Genomic DNA, 16496 nt, shown 5'->3' on the forward strand with positions numbered 1-16496 from the left:
GTGAGAAATATATATTTAAATTTAAAACTAAACAAAGAGTCACGTTGTTCAGATGCATATAATGCAACTTTCAGCTCTTCAAAATTTAGAATTTGAACATTTTGAACCTGTAATTTTACTGCATATTTAATTTGCTATAAAGCACTATGACCAGTAGAATCTATCCTTCAGAATCCATTCAGTGCCATCAAATTGGCCAAGTATTTGAGAAAGTCCATCTTGCTATATATGTATAGCAATGTAGAGTACTCATTATTTATCATTCTTAAGTCATACATTAAAAGGTAGTACTACTACTCTAAGACATACATTAAAAGGTGTTATCCCAGAGATCCCTAGTAATGCCACACCAAGTAAAATTTCAGCTAACTAGTCCCCACAATTATTAATCCATAACTCAAATCTCCACTTGTTTGCCTTCAAATGGATCTTGATCCTAATTTGGCATAGTAAAAAAAGAGTGAGAATGATCTTCCTTTTGTTTTCAGATTTTAGAAAGGCTCGGGATATGAGACTGAGTTAATTTGATTATAAACCTCATAAGGAACATCCCAATTTCCATTATAGTTCATGAAATTCCCTAGAGCACTTGAGTAAGGTGACATGCATCCATTTTGACTTACATTATCCGAAAATTCATTTTCACCATTAAGATTTGAGTAGGATAAAGTAGGTGAAGTTGTTATATGTTCCAATGATTGCCTTGGTGATTCACAACTAGGAGGAAAATATTCAAACAGTGCATCTTGTACTTTAGTATACTCCTGCAGTTGGTGTCGAAAAAATGTCGGTAACGTCTCCAAATTATAGCCATTCAATCACATATTTCCTAATTTGTTCATATGATAATAATGAATAAAATTAAAAAATATATACCTTTGAAGAATCAAGAATCATATCAGGGGAGATCCAGAAGGTTGAAGGATTTGTTTCTATGGAAACATGGTTAAACTCAGCAATTGTAGCCACATTTTGTGATCCATTATTCAGGTGACTTGCTTGAGAAGAAACATCACTTGAGAATCTCATTGAGGTCTCACTTCCATTGATGGAACTTGTTGCAACCCTCTTGCTCTTCTCATTCTTTTTTATAACTCGACACAAAGCTAAGCCACCCTACAGCAACCACATATATGCATGTGCGCGCGTGCACGCACACACACCTACTTTAGTCTTTCAACGTTCCGTTAAAGCTAAGGTCAAAACAAAGCTAACACATTACTAAGGTGTTTTTTTTCACTGTGGGCATTGAACCACCGCACGCTAAAGTAAAAGCTCCAGATCATAGCCTTGCAATTGACGTGCGTTCAACATTGAGAGACCGTGAAAATACACAGACGCTACATAAAACTTAATTAATGTATTATATGTACCTTAAAATATGGTGAGTCTTGGCTAAGATCATCGGTGAGGCGATACTCATGCATGATCCAGTTAGTTCTATCGCCTAAAGGAGCCCTTCCAAGATAGAAAACGAGTGTTTTGCAGTTGCCTGTGATAGTGGATGAACTACACCGGCACACAATCTTTCTCTCTTTTCCAGTGGCTTTCCAGTAGCCAGCTTTGGTAGCTCTATTTGTTCTTGATCCATTTGGGTACTTTAGATCTCGTGTACAATAAAAAAACCATTCTAAATCTCGTTTCGGTAGAAATGATTTCTCTGCATTTCACACCTCATGAATTAGGCTTCTCAAATTTCCTTAGCAGAAATAACGCAGTAAAATTTACATAAAAGATTCTGTTTAACATTAGTTGATATAAATTATAAATGATGTAGTACGTTAAACCTTACATTTGAAATATATTGTTTTTTACATGCAAGTGATTAAAATGTGATATTGAAGATTACCAGGCAACTCCCATGGATCAAATTTGTAAAAATCAATCGTTGGAATAACATCAAGCTCAATTTCAAGTCCTTCCACTTTTCTTTTAAGATAGTATCCAACTAGTTCTTCATCGGTTGGATGGAAACGAAAACCTGGTGGCAACGATGCTCCTTCCATAATATGTTTCAGAGTTTCTTACTAGAAATAACCAAAAATAGAAGTAACCAAAGTTTCTTGCTGAAAATTGTGAAACAAGTAGCCAAAGCTATAGGCAAGAGAACAAAAACAATAGATTAATGATAATTATTACTAAGTTGCAAGACAATATCTATTAAAGAAATGGAAGATCCAAAAATAGAAGCTTTTCTCTACAATAGATTTTTGTTCAAGAGTCAAGTGACACTTCCACAAAGTGCATCCATTGAATGCAAGGATCATGGTCTTGAAAAAAAAAAATAGATGTGTTTTGTGGCAACAATTTCACCCCTAACCCCACCTTATTCCCTTAATATTAAGTTCCTAGAATGAAATTAATTTATCAACTATACTCCAAAGTTACAAAACTACCAACTTTTGTAACTTCAAATTATGTTTAAAATAAAAAATGATAACAACTTAAAATTTTATCACAAGGTTTCAAAAAAGGGACTATAGAGTAAAAGTATAAGTCATTGATAGTGTGCTATTTATAGCATTTGGAAGTGAATCAAAACTATAGTCCAAAATTGTGTACACCGAAAGTTTGAAGGTTAATTGTCATGAGTGCACCAAAAATTCCAAAGCAGAATGGCCCACCATTTCAACAAGTTCACACTTATACAAACTATAAAGTTTACTTCCCACCAATTCCAATAAGCTGTGACCGTTATTTTAACAATAGCTTTTTCCTTTGCATCTAAGTTTGAAGAGTTGATTACAACATCACAATAATGATTTAACTTGTCTTCATTCATTAACAAAAGTAGACGGGTGTGCCTCTATTTTCATCAAAGTGCATTTCAATTTTTAATGGTTTTTTATAAGTATATTATTTCATATTGGCCCGTTAAAGTTCGAATGATCTTTTTAGATTTATTTATTTGAGTTTTTCAATTTGGCATAAACACTTGTCAGACAAGTTAGAAGAGTTTATGGAAACAATTTATGACATGGACATAAGTTGTTTTCAAAGTATTTTCATAAACTCTCTTTGTAACAGCTTATAGTAGAAAACAAAGACACAATTTAAATTAGTTAAATTCACATCTAATAGCTCTGGTTGTACCAATTATACCTCTCAAGTCCTCTAGCCATGTTGAAAAAAGTACAAGAGTGTTAAAGCAACCCTTACAATAATTTCTTTCTCTTTTTGAACTGATTGCATTCTCTATGTATCTCCCCCGAGCTTAGAAAGACATGCTTTATTTTATTTTATTTTTAATAAAGAAAGACATGCTTAATTAGATGGTGACATATGAATACTTTGCATATAATTGGTACTCATATGCCTTAAAAAGGATATCAAAAGATAAAATAAATAAAGAGAAAGTAATAAGATCCTAGTATTTAAATATAAATTGTACACTTTAAACCCTAATTTTCCATCGATAATAAAAGATAAGTGCAGCTGCTCTATAGTTGAAGACTTAGTTATTAGCTGAACTTCATTAATAAACATCGTGTCTTCATTGTTTTGTTGATCTTTTCTAACAAGTTGTTGTCATAACAATACAACAATCAAGTTTTATCTCATTAAATAGAGTCGATTATATAAATCAAATGACACTATAATATTATATCAAATATCATATTTATATCTAACTCATTAATCTTTACATCTTTCTTGATAGTTTCTTTTATAATTTTTCTGTCTTCTTTTTGCCTCTATTGATTTGAATATCCTCCATATAATTTATTAGTCTTACAATAAAATCTACAAATTTTACTCTACATGCTCAAATCCTATAAGTCAGTTTCACTCACTTCTCTACTTTCTACCATAGGTGTTTACCTATCTCTCTAAATTATACTAATAGAGTTGATACTATAACAACAAGTATATAAAATAATTTACCCTTTATACAAATTAAACCAAAAAAGAAATGGGTGAATGGAAGCAATATCGTTATCAAGAGATAATGACTTTTCATGGCGCTACATCTACCGTCAAGTAATCGGACAAAACACTTTTCTCTATTTTTTCAATCGAAGTGAAAGTGATTGTGTCATCATTCATCAAGCGGGACCCAACACTTCCAAAAGGAAATTCTTGAAAAGTACTTGGTCAGTTTACAAGCTCGTTTCTCCCTTCGCAATCCATTCACATTCACATGTATATGGTAAAGCAACCACATAGCTCAATATAAACTCCTGGGTTATTAGTGCGTTATCTTGCATGCTTAACATCAAAAGTGCAATCTTAATCCTTGGAGTTTGCTTTACCAATTACCACCTATTAATTCTAAATATAATCTAACCAGTGACCACTATTGGATGGAATTTTAGAATATATTGACAGTTACTAGTTAGGGGCATTACTCCCAGCTTCTTATGCTCAATGTGTGAGGGGAGGTAAAAAAAAATAGCTTTTATACAAAGAAGAGTCACTTAATGAAGTGACAGTAGTATATAGGGAATATTGTACCCAAAAAATATAATAAGAGGGCAGGGCATGGAAGTAGTTTGCCGTACTTTTTCGGCATTTGACATGTTTGAAATTACGTTGAGTTTGAGGAAATTACAATGAACTAATTTTGTTTAAGTTTAAAAGTGTAGTTTTTGTCAAAAATACAATAATACATCATAAATTTGTCAAATTTATCATAAGTTCAAACATGCAAGAAAAAGCAAAAAAGAAAATAATCCCGCAACCAATTCCTTTGCATATATTTGATATCCTATTTAAGCACCATATAAAGTACACTCAATAGTGTTGATTTGTTTGAAAGAGACCGAAAAAAGTAGCAAAAGTATAGAATTCATGTAATTATTGATATATCATCTTTTGTGTCAATTTAACACTTCTTTATAAGAAGTAGTAGTGACATTGTCCAGATGCGTGGGTGTGGATGAGTACACATTTTTATTTTGGAGTAGAGGTGGATTTTTATTTTTTTTGACACAAGAGGTGGATTTTTTTTAGGAAGTAGGGAAAACCTAATTCTCTTTTTTGGTATAAGGCTAAATTCTTTGATGGTTTCTCCACAAACTCTTCAAATTGCTCAACAAATGTGAGCAGCTTTGAAGGACATATTGATCAACTTTTTGTGTATAAACCTCAATCGTATCGTAACTCTTGATCGATTTTTCATAAATGTGAACAACTTTAAATGATATATTGAGCAGCCCTCAAGATACATAACTAAATTTTATCCCAGATCTAATCTTCTCACCTCCTCAAAGATTCTAATAGACTAAAATAATCCTAAATTTTGTACTTCTTATATACAATTTACTTTTTAGTTAATGCACTTAACATTATGTCAACTAAATTTTTTTTCGAAAAAATGTAAAACCCAACGGAACATATCATTATGCCTCTTTGTTCAGTTTATATAAGACCTTTCTCAAACTTTTTCCCATTAATAAATACATTTTATAAAATTCAACGTGTTACAATGTAATGAAGCAAAAAAAAAAAAAAAAGGAGAGTCAAAATTAAGTTCCAAACTTATCTATCAGGATGAAAGATTTCATACCAGATGGAGGGCAATTCTAGTGAGCATAGCACCTCGCATATGATTCTTCCTTAGTCATAAAATCTGCACACATATTTTGTTCTCTTAGAACATGCACCAATGTCGTATTTCCATTTCCATGTAAAACATCTCTGATATGAAATATGTTAGTAGTATAAGTGTGCAAGGTATGATCACGACCAGCAATAATCAGGTCAACTGCTTTCAAACAATCACTCTCACAAATAATGTTTGACGTAACATTTTCTACTACAAAAATCAAGACATATATGGATAACACGTTACTCAGCTAATAACGCATCACTTCTAACTTCACAGTGGAAAAACCAGTTATTCAATCTCTATTGTGGTTGCGAACAACACCACGAGCACCTAAACAACCAAAATCTTCTAGAAAGTTACCATCAATATTGAGTTTGAGTGTACCTTCCGAAAGGGATCCAATGAACTAAGAGGTGCGATGAGTGTTCATACGAACCAAGATTGGGATTTATATTTTTCTCTTTGACTAGATCAATAATTATAAAAATAACTTCTTCAAAAAAAATTATAAAAATATTTATGTTAAAATAACACAATTTTTAGCACATTTATTACAACTACTTATTTTTGTGTAATAATAATAATAATAATAATATATTATATATACTAATATCTTCCACAAGAATTAAATCAATTGGTAGATGTTTGCAAGTGATAATTTTGTATATTTTATAAAAATGGAAGTGATATTATAAAAAAAATGTCAATAAATTTTAATTCAACTAACAAAAATATTAAAATTGTTAAGTCAAACATAATTAATGAGTTTATATCACGCATCTCCATTTATATGTATGAATTTATTTATAATAATGACGGTTATTTCATCTATCTAATAAAAAAATGATATTATTAATAATAAAATAAAAAGGAGTAAAAATGGTGTGAGAAAAATCTTATTGCAGTGGTTGTGTTGACGTTGGGCGGGGATCAGCAATGGTAGACATTGTCTCTGAACATGAATCGGAGAAGACGGTTGAAATCGTCCTCAAAACCATCGGTCCAGCTCCACCTTCTCGTCTTCGAGTTCCCTCTTCCATCAAGGTTTCTTTCAATTTCCCCAATTTTTATTTTAGGGTTTTATGTTTTTGTACTCTGTGTCATTTGAAACAATTTTATTTAACTCATAAATTATGCTTTTTTCTTGAATCAATTTCAATGGGTTTCATTTAATTAGTTAGTTAGTTAGTTATTTAATTTGGTTATCCTTCATGTTAAATTACATATAGGTGCGTGATTTGAGAAGATTAATTGCAAGTAATGGTCATTTACCTATTGACAACTTGAGTCTAATTCTACGCGGAACTGCGCTTTGTGACTTGAAAAATGGAGATGATGTGCGCATGCAACTCAATGATGGAGGTATAGTCTGATCTTAATTTTGTTATTTGACATTGATAATGATGTGACAGTTAGTTTTTCTTACGAACGTGGTTTATTGCATTTATTTTAGATAGCTTGATTGTTGCTGTCAAACCAAAGCCACCAGTGAAGGATGGGCATGACAACGATGATGACGATGAAGATTTGGTATAATTAGTTGAATAACATGTAATGAAGTGATCAAAATGTCAATTTGGCCCTGATGTCATTTTCTATTTCTGCAGAAGTTTCAGCTTCCCCAATCATCAAGTCGTTGGAAAAAGAAACTATACTCTTTTCTACATGATAAGTTGAAGCTTCCAGGTATAAGTTGCATTCTATTTTATTGTTTGGATATCTGAAAAATGTGATTAGTCACCGAGTTATTTCAATTTGGCTCGGCATATGAGAGATAATTCTTTGAAAGGTGTTGTTTGCATGAGGCGTTGAGGACAAAATTGATGTAAATTTTAGAACTAGAGCTATGTGGAAAATGTATGTAGTATTCAAGAAATCATTACATATGTATGGAACTCTTATTAAAAGTAATAATATTACCCTTTTAAACGAACAATCTTCTAAATATGTTCATCTTCCATTGACAGATATCATTTTGATGGTAATTTTCACTCTGAGTCTGAAGGCATGGGTTCTGATAATCATGTGGTTTATCTTGGCCCCTGTTGCCCATAGATGGGATCTCGGACCTTTGTATGTATGTCTCCTTTCATCCTTTCTTTTGTTTGTATTTTTATTTTATTTTATTTTATTTTTTTGGGGGGGCAAGGGTAGTCTGCTGTTCACCTTCTCGAATGATTCAAGGCATTGTATTTTTGCATAATTATTGTTACATTTGTTAGTCTATTTAAGTCAGCCCAGCTAACAATCAGACCAAGCCTTTTGAACTTGTCTAGATTCTGATATTTTCCCCCTTTTGGAAGACATATTAAAGAAATTAGTCCTGATTCCTTAAAATCAATAAATGAGTGTATATTGTGTGAAAATTGTTAAGAAATTAGTCCTGTTTCCTTAAAATCAATAAATGAGTGTATATTGTGTGAAAATTGTTGGCTTAACTTTCTTCTGATATGCCATAATGCTAAGAATAGTTATATGCACCATGGTGGCCCGCAAACTTGATCACAATTTGAGGTTGTAGAATTAGATTAAGATGTCTTAATGAGAAATCATGTTGTACTTTATTATTAATTATTGTGCTTGTATGCAATGAAATGTCTTGTCTTTGATTGTTTTTTGCAACTTTCATGTAGATACTTGCAACTGGCTTTTGTCTCATTCTCTTCAATCTTGGAAAGCGCAAAGCTGGTGACTCCAGGTATAGCCTGAGATTAATTGCTGTGTACTATTTTGTCCTGAAGTGTTAGTGCAAGTTTAAAATTAACTCTGAATATTCAGTTGAGAGTTAAGATTGTTGCGTTAGGGACCTTCATTGACTTCAAGAAGAAGCAAAAGGATATTAAGAAAAAATTGTTAGGAGGGAAGAGTAAATACACTAAATCCTATATTTAAAAAATTGGACATATGTAAGTCATATTGTAAAATAGCTGGAGTTTTGCTTGAGTTTCTCTTTATTTTTTCCCCAGTTGAGATTTATATTCTTATGTGATAAATCTCTACCAACTTTCATCTCTTATGTGCTACAGATTTTGTAGTTGCATCTCCTGTGTTGTTTGCAAACTCAAACTTGATCACAACCAAAAATACAATTCAGCGTGATTTTCTAGGTTCTTTGGTTTTGATTGTGGGATTATTGGGAATGGACTGGAAACATAGCCATCATGCTGGCCTAGTCACCCATTTCTGAAAAGTAAACCCAAACTCTTCCGAAATCATTAGACCCCAAGTCCTACAAACTTTGGTTATATTGTTCCTCCTATGGTTCTACCCTTCCCCATTGCATGTTTGTAGTCTTTGAGATTTGATTAACGTGTTGTGTTAGTAAACATGGTATCCATGGAAGAGAAGAGAGAAATAATTTAATTTGTGCTAGTAAACATCCATCCTTTATATAGGTTAACCAATTAGTAAACTAACTCCTAATCTATAATTCCTATATCTCTAATCCCACAAGATGGAAGGTGTTAATAACACTTTCAGCTTGGGATGAAAAATAGATATTTTTACAATAAACTCGAGTTTTAATATTATTTTAACATGAGGTAAAACATGTTGACCTAAAAACTCGAGTTTATGAGTCGATTCCACCTAGGCAAAACGTGTTGACGTAAACACTCGAGTTTGACAATCTTGACCATATGGCTGACATCAACAAAACCATAAGACAAAAGACTTAACCACCAAGCAGAAACTATAACTCAAAGTTTAACCACTTGGCAGAAACACATCAGTAGAACCAATTAAGGCACCAGGCTTAACCGTCAAGAGTACTCAACCACTCAAGATAGAAGCAAACAACAAGCCAATGAGGAAGAACATCAACAAACAACAAAGAAGCACATCATGGAACATTTGGCTTGCACACTACTATCAAGCTGATACCCAATTCCTACATGCCCTGTAAACCATAGGCTCCAAACAGGACAACAACCAAGTTCAACCTTCACAAAGCATGACAAAAACAAACCAAAACTTAACAGAAAAAAATCTGCACCACTAGCCACACACCACCTTTTAAATCCTGCAGCAGTGATGTACTTGGAGTAGGGTCCATATAATCTTATGATTTTAGTATCCTCCATAGAATCCCATTTATTAAACCAAAAAGTAACCAATTAGTATCAAACACAATTTGATTGATCATTGGCATAAGCCAATTGTCATGCTCCGGAGATCAAACAACACACAATTGCAAGCGTCAAAGCTAGATTAGAAACTTATCATAATGGAGGGTCGAAGAAGCTGGAGAACGATGAAACCATAGCTCCATCCATGTTAGAACTAGTTGCAGTGCGGTACACCATAAACCTTAAAAAAAAAAAAAAAAAACTGTGCCAAGGTGCTGTTTCCACTTAGACAGCACCAAACCAAACCAAATATTGAGCTAAATCCAGAATAATCTGCACTTCTATTTCCCCTTGAGTAACTTGCTCGAAATCAAATAACAAAGACAACCACAATCAAGTGGACAAAAAGTAGCAGACTGGCCTCATTAACATGTGCTTCATGCTTAATTGCAATCATAACAAATGTACATGATGTCTATTGTATAAAAAACCGGAGGTAGTAGTAAAAAACTAGCGCGTAATCTATAACTCCTATATCTCTAAGATGTTGATCTTGGTTATGGCTGCTGCCTTTTCTATTGCTTCCTATTTCTTCTGTGATGTGCTTCTACTTCTGGTTAGTGTGGTGCTTCCCTGCTTGGCTTGTTGCTAGTTTGGGCACTGTTGTGTTCTGATTGGTCGCATCATGACATACTTGTTACCGCCTTATGCATTTGTAATCAGAGTTTGATTAAATGTCAGTTGCAATTTTAAGGTGGTGGTTGTTTTTGCTGTTCAGTGTTTAAATATAATTTTATATATTTTAAGTAGGATCTTATTATTCATTCTACCTGTTACACGTGTTCCCAATCTTGACTACCTTGCATTTTTATTCTACCCATACATGTATTTTACAGATGATTGATAGTAGTGGATAGAAAATTTACTTCATGGACATTGTTGGTAGTTCTTAAATATTGTCATCTTTACTATGCATGCAGTGCATACTCTATCTTCAATGAAGACTTCAGAGAGCTTCCAGGGACGCTAAATGCAGATCGGTTTGATAGAGATATAAGAGCGGGACAGTTTTGAGCCTTGTCCTCGTCATCATCCAAACATTGATGTCTTCTCACAAGATGTATATCTTCCCAATCACACGGAGCTAGTGACTATCCAAAGAAAGAGTTCAAAAGTACAGTAACTTTTCAGCAATGTTGTATTTTAGCCCAGCCCAGAAATCAATGAAGTGACTAGTTTTCTGTTTAGTTTTGACCTTCCTTCAATTAAACATGCATGTGTTGTATGTAAATTATACCAGTACCGATGTAATGATATGTTTTGGACTAATATGTTCCCTTGTGAATATCTCCGTTTCTTGTCCCTTGGTTTCTGTTTGAGTTTGAGAGTTCTTGTGAACTCTTCTGCAGTGCGATGCTTTGGGACATATACAGAGGCTTGTGTTAGGATTCCATAGCTAATAGTCGTATTTAAACATGGGATTATATTCTATAGTATCATAGTACCTATATTATTTTATTTTATTTTTGAGGGGAGTACTCTATATTATTTTTTATAAGTTCGTTTCTCTTAACAAGAAAGTTGATATATTTTTCACGAGTGTAGTACTTAAAAGAACATTTGTAGCTGCAATTATTCCTGATTTTTTTTTTCTTCTAATTCATGTACATGGTCAAAATGGTCAGGAAAAAGCGCTTAAAGGGTTGCAAATGTAATTGTTTGAAGAGAAGTGTGAGCATCACTTTCTTTTTAATATTCACTTCTTTATTGGTTTAAATTAGGGTGGGTTTTACACTTTGGAAATGGGTTCCACTTGAAGTGGTAGGATACACATTAATTTTATCCAATAAGAGAGTGAATGTTAGAGAGTGTTGAAAAAAGAGTGTCTCTAGCATTCCTCATTGCCTGAATTTTGAATGAGTTTTTAATATAACAGAAATTGTAAGAAAGCATAATAAAATTTGGTCATTGTGAAAATGAGAATGTCAGCGTTTTTCATGTGATAAAAATAAAATTGCTATTTTTATATCAAATAATATATTAAAGAATTTTTTAAAAAGGTATAGAAGGTAGTTTCTTTTATTGGTTCATTTTTTAGTTGTATCAAATTTATATGAGATTCATATAATTTAATGAAACTCTTAAATTTTAATCAATAAAAATTATGTTGAAATCTCTCGAGCTAATTGAAATTTATTTAAAGGATTGATTTCTTCTTTCACATTTGATTTTTTTTTTTTTCCATATAAGAGAGCAAACTTCAAACCAAATTATGAAAAGACTCAAATATTTACACCAGGGGCACACTAGGTTGACATTGTGTTCCAACTATGGCTAAACGACTACAGTAGAAATTTTATACTTTATGTTTTCAAATGTTTTTTCCTTCTTTAATGACTGTCCTTGGATCTGGTGAAATGAAAGTCTAGTTTTCAAAACCGTATGACAAAGCACGAATCATGTGTGGTTTGACTGCTTTCTAACCCTTTTTTTCTCTGCCGTCTTTGTCTCTCATTAGTCATTTTCTCTTCTCTACTCTCACGACAATCTTCATTCTTGTTCTTGACATTGTTCAAACTTCAAACAACATAACAAACTATTTATAGAGTTTGACATTTTCAGTCAACTAAACTTTATTCCATTCAGCCGATAGTATTATGTGGGAAAAGAAAAAGGAAAATGCTAAGAAATGATGATACAATTTTCGTTGTTTTAAAATTTAATTAATTTAAAACCATAATAAGTAAATTGCTATGACTATTTAAAAGAATAATGTTCCTTTTGGTAAAATGTCCCCTTTTTCTAATAATTTTTTTGAAAAAGATAATATTATTAGCAATAATTAAAGTGACATTAACGACTGGTATATAACATCGCACTTTTTAATACACTCATTTTTATTGATTAAAATTCATATGAACCTCGTTAAATTGTGTGGCTCCGATATAAATTTGATGGAACTCATAAATTTTGACTAATACCCTATAGAGTCTTGTGTATTCTTCAACTTATAATATCAAAATTTGACCATTGTTGAACTCACATCCTATGGTAAAATTTCTCTATTTATTTAACTTGTCCCAAGACAAATATGTTGGATCATAAGAGGAGCATGAGAATCATCACATTGGATTAATAATGACCACATAAATGAAATTCAACACTAAAATTCACCAGTAACATCAAGGTATTAAGTATGTGAGTCCGAAAAATTATATGATGTTCGACGTTGATTTTTTCTCTCTAATATGAGATTTGTTGGGTGTATTTAATCTGCTACAAGGTAGATAGTTCATCCGGTCTCAATCATAAGCAATTTTTCACTTTTAGATTTAGTGAATAAATAATATATGCGGTCTATAATATAGTTATTTTGGTATTTTAAACAATTTATACTTATAAAAAAGTTGTGATTTTGTTAGTAACAAAAATTTCAATTTTTATCATATCTCTAACCTTCCAATTTATCCGGCTGTAAAAAAGTTTTACGATCAAAGTAGGAATGTAATTGTTCTCTAGCATCCTTTATTTTTTAATGTAACACTTTTATCCACACTTGATATATTAACAAAAGATATCAAATAAAATCCTACAAAATGGAAAATTGGAAACCCAATCCTGCACGGCACGTAACTTGACATGGGGCAGTGAAGTCAACCATATGAAAGTGATGTTTTTAAAGAACAATCTTTACTTCTCAATAAATAAATGAATGAAATGCACCACACACACACCATGGTCATGGAGGGACCAAACCAAAACACTCACCAACTCATTTCCCCAAACGTAAATGTGCAGCATTTTGTTTTGTTTTGTTCATCTGAAAGACCTTTGCTTCCCATACTCCAACAGTGACAAACTATTACTAGTAATACTTTTCAATTAAATTGAATTGAATTGGATTTGGCCACATCCTCTTCTCTCTTTATTGGTTGGAGCTGCTTCAAAAATCGTTCAACTCCGTAATTGCCGCGTTACAAGGGACTAGTACTATCAAATTGTTATTGTTAATTGTTAATATATGAGCTTTAACCAAAAGTTGTTGAATACTACTTCAAAAAACTATTTCTCCTCAATTTATTTTACAAGCATCTATCAACAACTCACGCAAGCAACCTTTTCTTTTATTTTTTTCAATATGTTTTTTTCTTCCATTTTATTTTATTTTTTGAACCGATCCATTTAATTTTTTTTTATGACGGTCCATTTAAGTTTATTATCTATTTTTTAAGGAATTTTTTTATTTTTTTATCACTTATATATTAATTTCAATATCTTTTGATTATCACAACCTCGCAAATATTTTTATTCACGTTGTCAATGAATGACACCGAATATTTTTATTCCCTTTCTTCAACCTCGGAAATATACACACACATTAGTGTTTAGAGTAATATTTTATGTTCGTCTGTCTGTTTTTTTGGTTACGCTAATGCGTATAATTTTTTTTAGTATTGCGTAATGCATATAATTATTTTTATAAAATTTTGATTTTAATTAAAAGTACAAGTGTAGTTGCCTAAAAAAATTATACTTATATATATTTTACACATTTGTATTGTAACAAACTATGCATGTCTTTTTCTTATTAAAAAACTAAACATATATTTTCCAATAATACCAGCAATGTAACAAATATAATATTATATAATATAAATTCTTATCTTTTTGACTGACACTAAAAATATGGTATTCTTATAACAAAAAAATTTATAACAAAATTTGTTATAGAGTATAATTGGGAAAGAAAAATCAATTATTCTCATTATATACACACACATATACATATTATAGATGTTATATTTGAATATATGATTGAGCGCGACGAAGAAAGCAATATAAATGAAGAAATCAGTTCATATAATCCAGGAAGAGTACAAGATGGAGGCTACATGAATAAAGTTAGAAATTAAATAGGAGTTGCGTTGATGGAGAATAGAAATGTTTGAGTTTGTGATGATTTATGTTTTTTTTTTTAAAAAGATGGTTATTGTTTTTAATTTTCCAAACTACTTTGATATTATTTATGTTATTATTTGAGCCTCCTTAAATTATTTCTCCTATTCAAATATTTAACAAGTCCTTTATATGATGATACAAATTTGTATTCATGTTACACAAAATAAACGTCATTGAGTAAATATAGTATTTTTAAAAATATATCTTTTATATTTTAAACATTTTTTCCCTTCAAAAAATATTTTAGACATTTTTCTATTTATTATGTTAATTCATAATGAATTTAAAGTTTTTTTTATTTATAGACAATGCATAAATATATGCAAGGTTCCGGGTTCGAACCCCATACACCACCAAAAAAATAATAAATTCAAAGTTTTGTACAATATTTTGTCAAACAGCTTTAACTTAAAAATAACTTTAGAACTAAAAAAAAATAAAGAAATCAAACAGCTTTAGCCTTTTTTTTAAGGACTTTATTTTAACTTTGTTTTAAAATAATTTTTAGACTGAAAAAAAATTTGACCAAAGGGTACTAACTATTGTTGATAAACCATCAATGCAAGACTTCGTCAATGGCAACTGCAATCGTGTTTTGCTTGTAGAAGAAGTCACATGAAAGATTGGAATTATATTTAATTTAATATAAATAACACAATATAAGACTAACCAATTTTGAAGAATCAACAAGGTCCAAAACAAAGGTCACATAAACTACTTAAATAAGAAAATAGTCAAAAAAATTATTATTTAAAATTAAACACGTCAAATAGCGACAAATATAAAAAAAAATGTTAGTCTATACTAAATATATTTTATAAATTATTCGTCTATAATATTGAGAAGGGAAAATAGTCAAGATAATATTCATACCTTTCACATATTTAAAAATTTCAACAGGTGACCACAACATTTCTTTTTACCGAAACTAAATGATATTTATTCATTAATTTAAATTGATAATATATTAATACAATACATATTTATTAAAAACAAAAAAGAATGAATATGCGATAACTCATAATATCAAATTTTCTTTTTGTTATAAAAGAGGGCCTAAGTCCGCTCATATGTCAATGTTAATAGCGTAAAACAATAATACAGCTTACACATATGAATATGTTCAAGTGTTTGGAATACTCAGCCCTCCAAATTTGCAACGTTCATAATACCAAAATCATTGATCGAATATGTACTCGATCGAAACTAATTTGTCAATCTGAATCAAAAAAATATTATAACAAAACCGAAAAACAAAACAACATTATATAAAGACGACGAAAAAACAATCTCGCATGAATATCACAACTTATCTCTATAACTTCTTGATTTTCATAAGATTATTCAGAAATCATTGTCACGGTATACATATATTTTGTAATCCAGTGATAGGGATAGAGGTACATATTAAAATTCAATTTTAAATTAATATTTATTACAATCATTTTTGTTCGATCTAGATATTTTCCATAAAAAACTATATCTCATAAAAATATCTAAACACGAACAGCAGGAAGATATATTACACGTGGTCACGTATAATTAGTTTGAAATAAACTTTTTTTAATAGATGGTTTTAAATAATCCTTGTCAGTTCTAAGCTGTATTGCAAAATTGTCTACAAAGTTTTTCCAACAAACAATTATTAAAACTTTTTTTTTAAAATGTAGAAAAGTAGGGTGTCTGGGGTTCGAACTCCGACCCCTGCATATAATATGCATTTGTCTTTGTCAACTGAGTTAAGCTCACGGGGACAACATATTATTTTTATGAGTCTTGTTAACGAGTGCTCCAAAGATACTCTTTAAGCATTCTAAAAGAAGAAATTATTCCATAACAAAAGTAAATAATTTCAATTTCCAATGCATTGATTACATTAATTTAAAAAAAAATATTACCTTTTAAAGGTTTTATAGAGTGCC

General features: G+C 31.0%; 2 protein-coding genes across 3 annotated transcripts; one reads left to right on the plus strand and one right to left on the minus strand.

Moving 5' to 3' along the window:
- Positions 1-161: 161 nt before the first annotated feature.
- LOC11415472 (NAC domain-containing protein 71) lies at positions 162-2365 on the minus strand. Its single transcript, XM_003608585.3, has 4 exons — positions 1850-2365; positions 1374-1660; positions 877-1116; positions 162-764 (listed from the first exon to the last, which is right to left on the minus strand). Exons 1-4 carry the CDS (start codon positions 2004-2006, stop codon positions 492-494), a joined length of 957 nt encoding a protein of 318 aa, XP_003608633.1. The 5' UTR covers positions 2007-2365; the 3' UTR covers positions 162-491.
- A 4065-nt stretch (positions 2366-6430) lies between these two features.
- Positions 6431-11138, plus strand: LOC11426210 (uncharacterized). Of its 2 annotated transcripts, none has more exons than XM_003608586.3 (7): positions 6431-6592; positions 6778-6910; positions 7002-7078; positions 7156-7234; positions 7516-7625; positions 8182-8246; positions 10596-11138. In XM_003608586.3, the coding sequence occupies exons 1-7, from the start codon at positions 6485-6487 to the stop codon at positions 10687-10689; spliced, it is 666 nt and encodes a 221-aa protein (XP_003608634.1). In that variant the 5' UTR covers positions 6431-6484; the 3' UTR covers positions 10690-11138. The 2 variants fall into 2 exon arrangements, with proteins under 2 accessions (XP_003608634.1, XP_003608635.1); XM_003608587.4 differs by having other exon boundaries at positions 7516-7621.
- The last annotated feature ends 5358 nt before the right edge of the window (positions 11139-16496 follow it).

The sequence above is a fragment of the Medicago truncatula genome, chromosome 4, assembly GCF_003473485.1.
Source record: "Medicago truncatula cultivar Jemalong A17 chromosome 4, MtrunA17r5.0-ANR, whole genome shotgun sequence".
NCBI lineage: Eukaryota > Viridiplantae > Streptophyta > Magnoliopsida > Fabales > Fabaceae > Medicago > Medicago truncatula.

Coding starts and splice junctions, on each gene's coding strand:
- LOC11415472 (XM_003608585.3), bottom strand. CDS start 2,006: ATGGAAGGAGCATCGTTGCCACCAGGTTTTCGTTTCCATCCAACCGAT. Junction 1,117..1,373: donor AAGACTCACCATATTTTAAG/GTACATATAATA, acceptor TGGTTGCTGTAG/GGTGGCTTAGCTTTGTGTCG. Junction 765..876: donor TGATTCTTGATTCTTCAAAG/GTATATATTTTT, acceptor CACCAACTGCAG/GAGTATACTAAAGTACAAGA.
- LOC11426210 (XM_003608586.3), top strand. CDS start 6,485: ATGGTAGACATTGTCTCTGAACATGAATCGGAGAAGACGGTTGAAATC. Junction 7,235..7,515: donor TGATAAGTTGAAGCTTCCAG/GTATAAGTTGCA, acceptor TTCCATTGACAG/ATATCATTTTGATGGTAATT. Junction 8,247..10,595: donor CGCAAAGCTGGTGACTCCAG/GTATAGCCTGAG, acceptor CTATGCATGCAG/TGCATACTCTATCTTCAATG.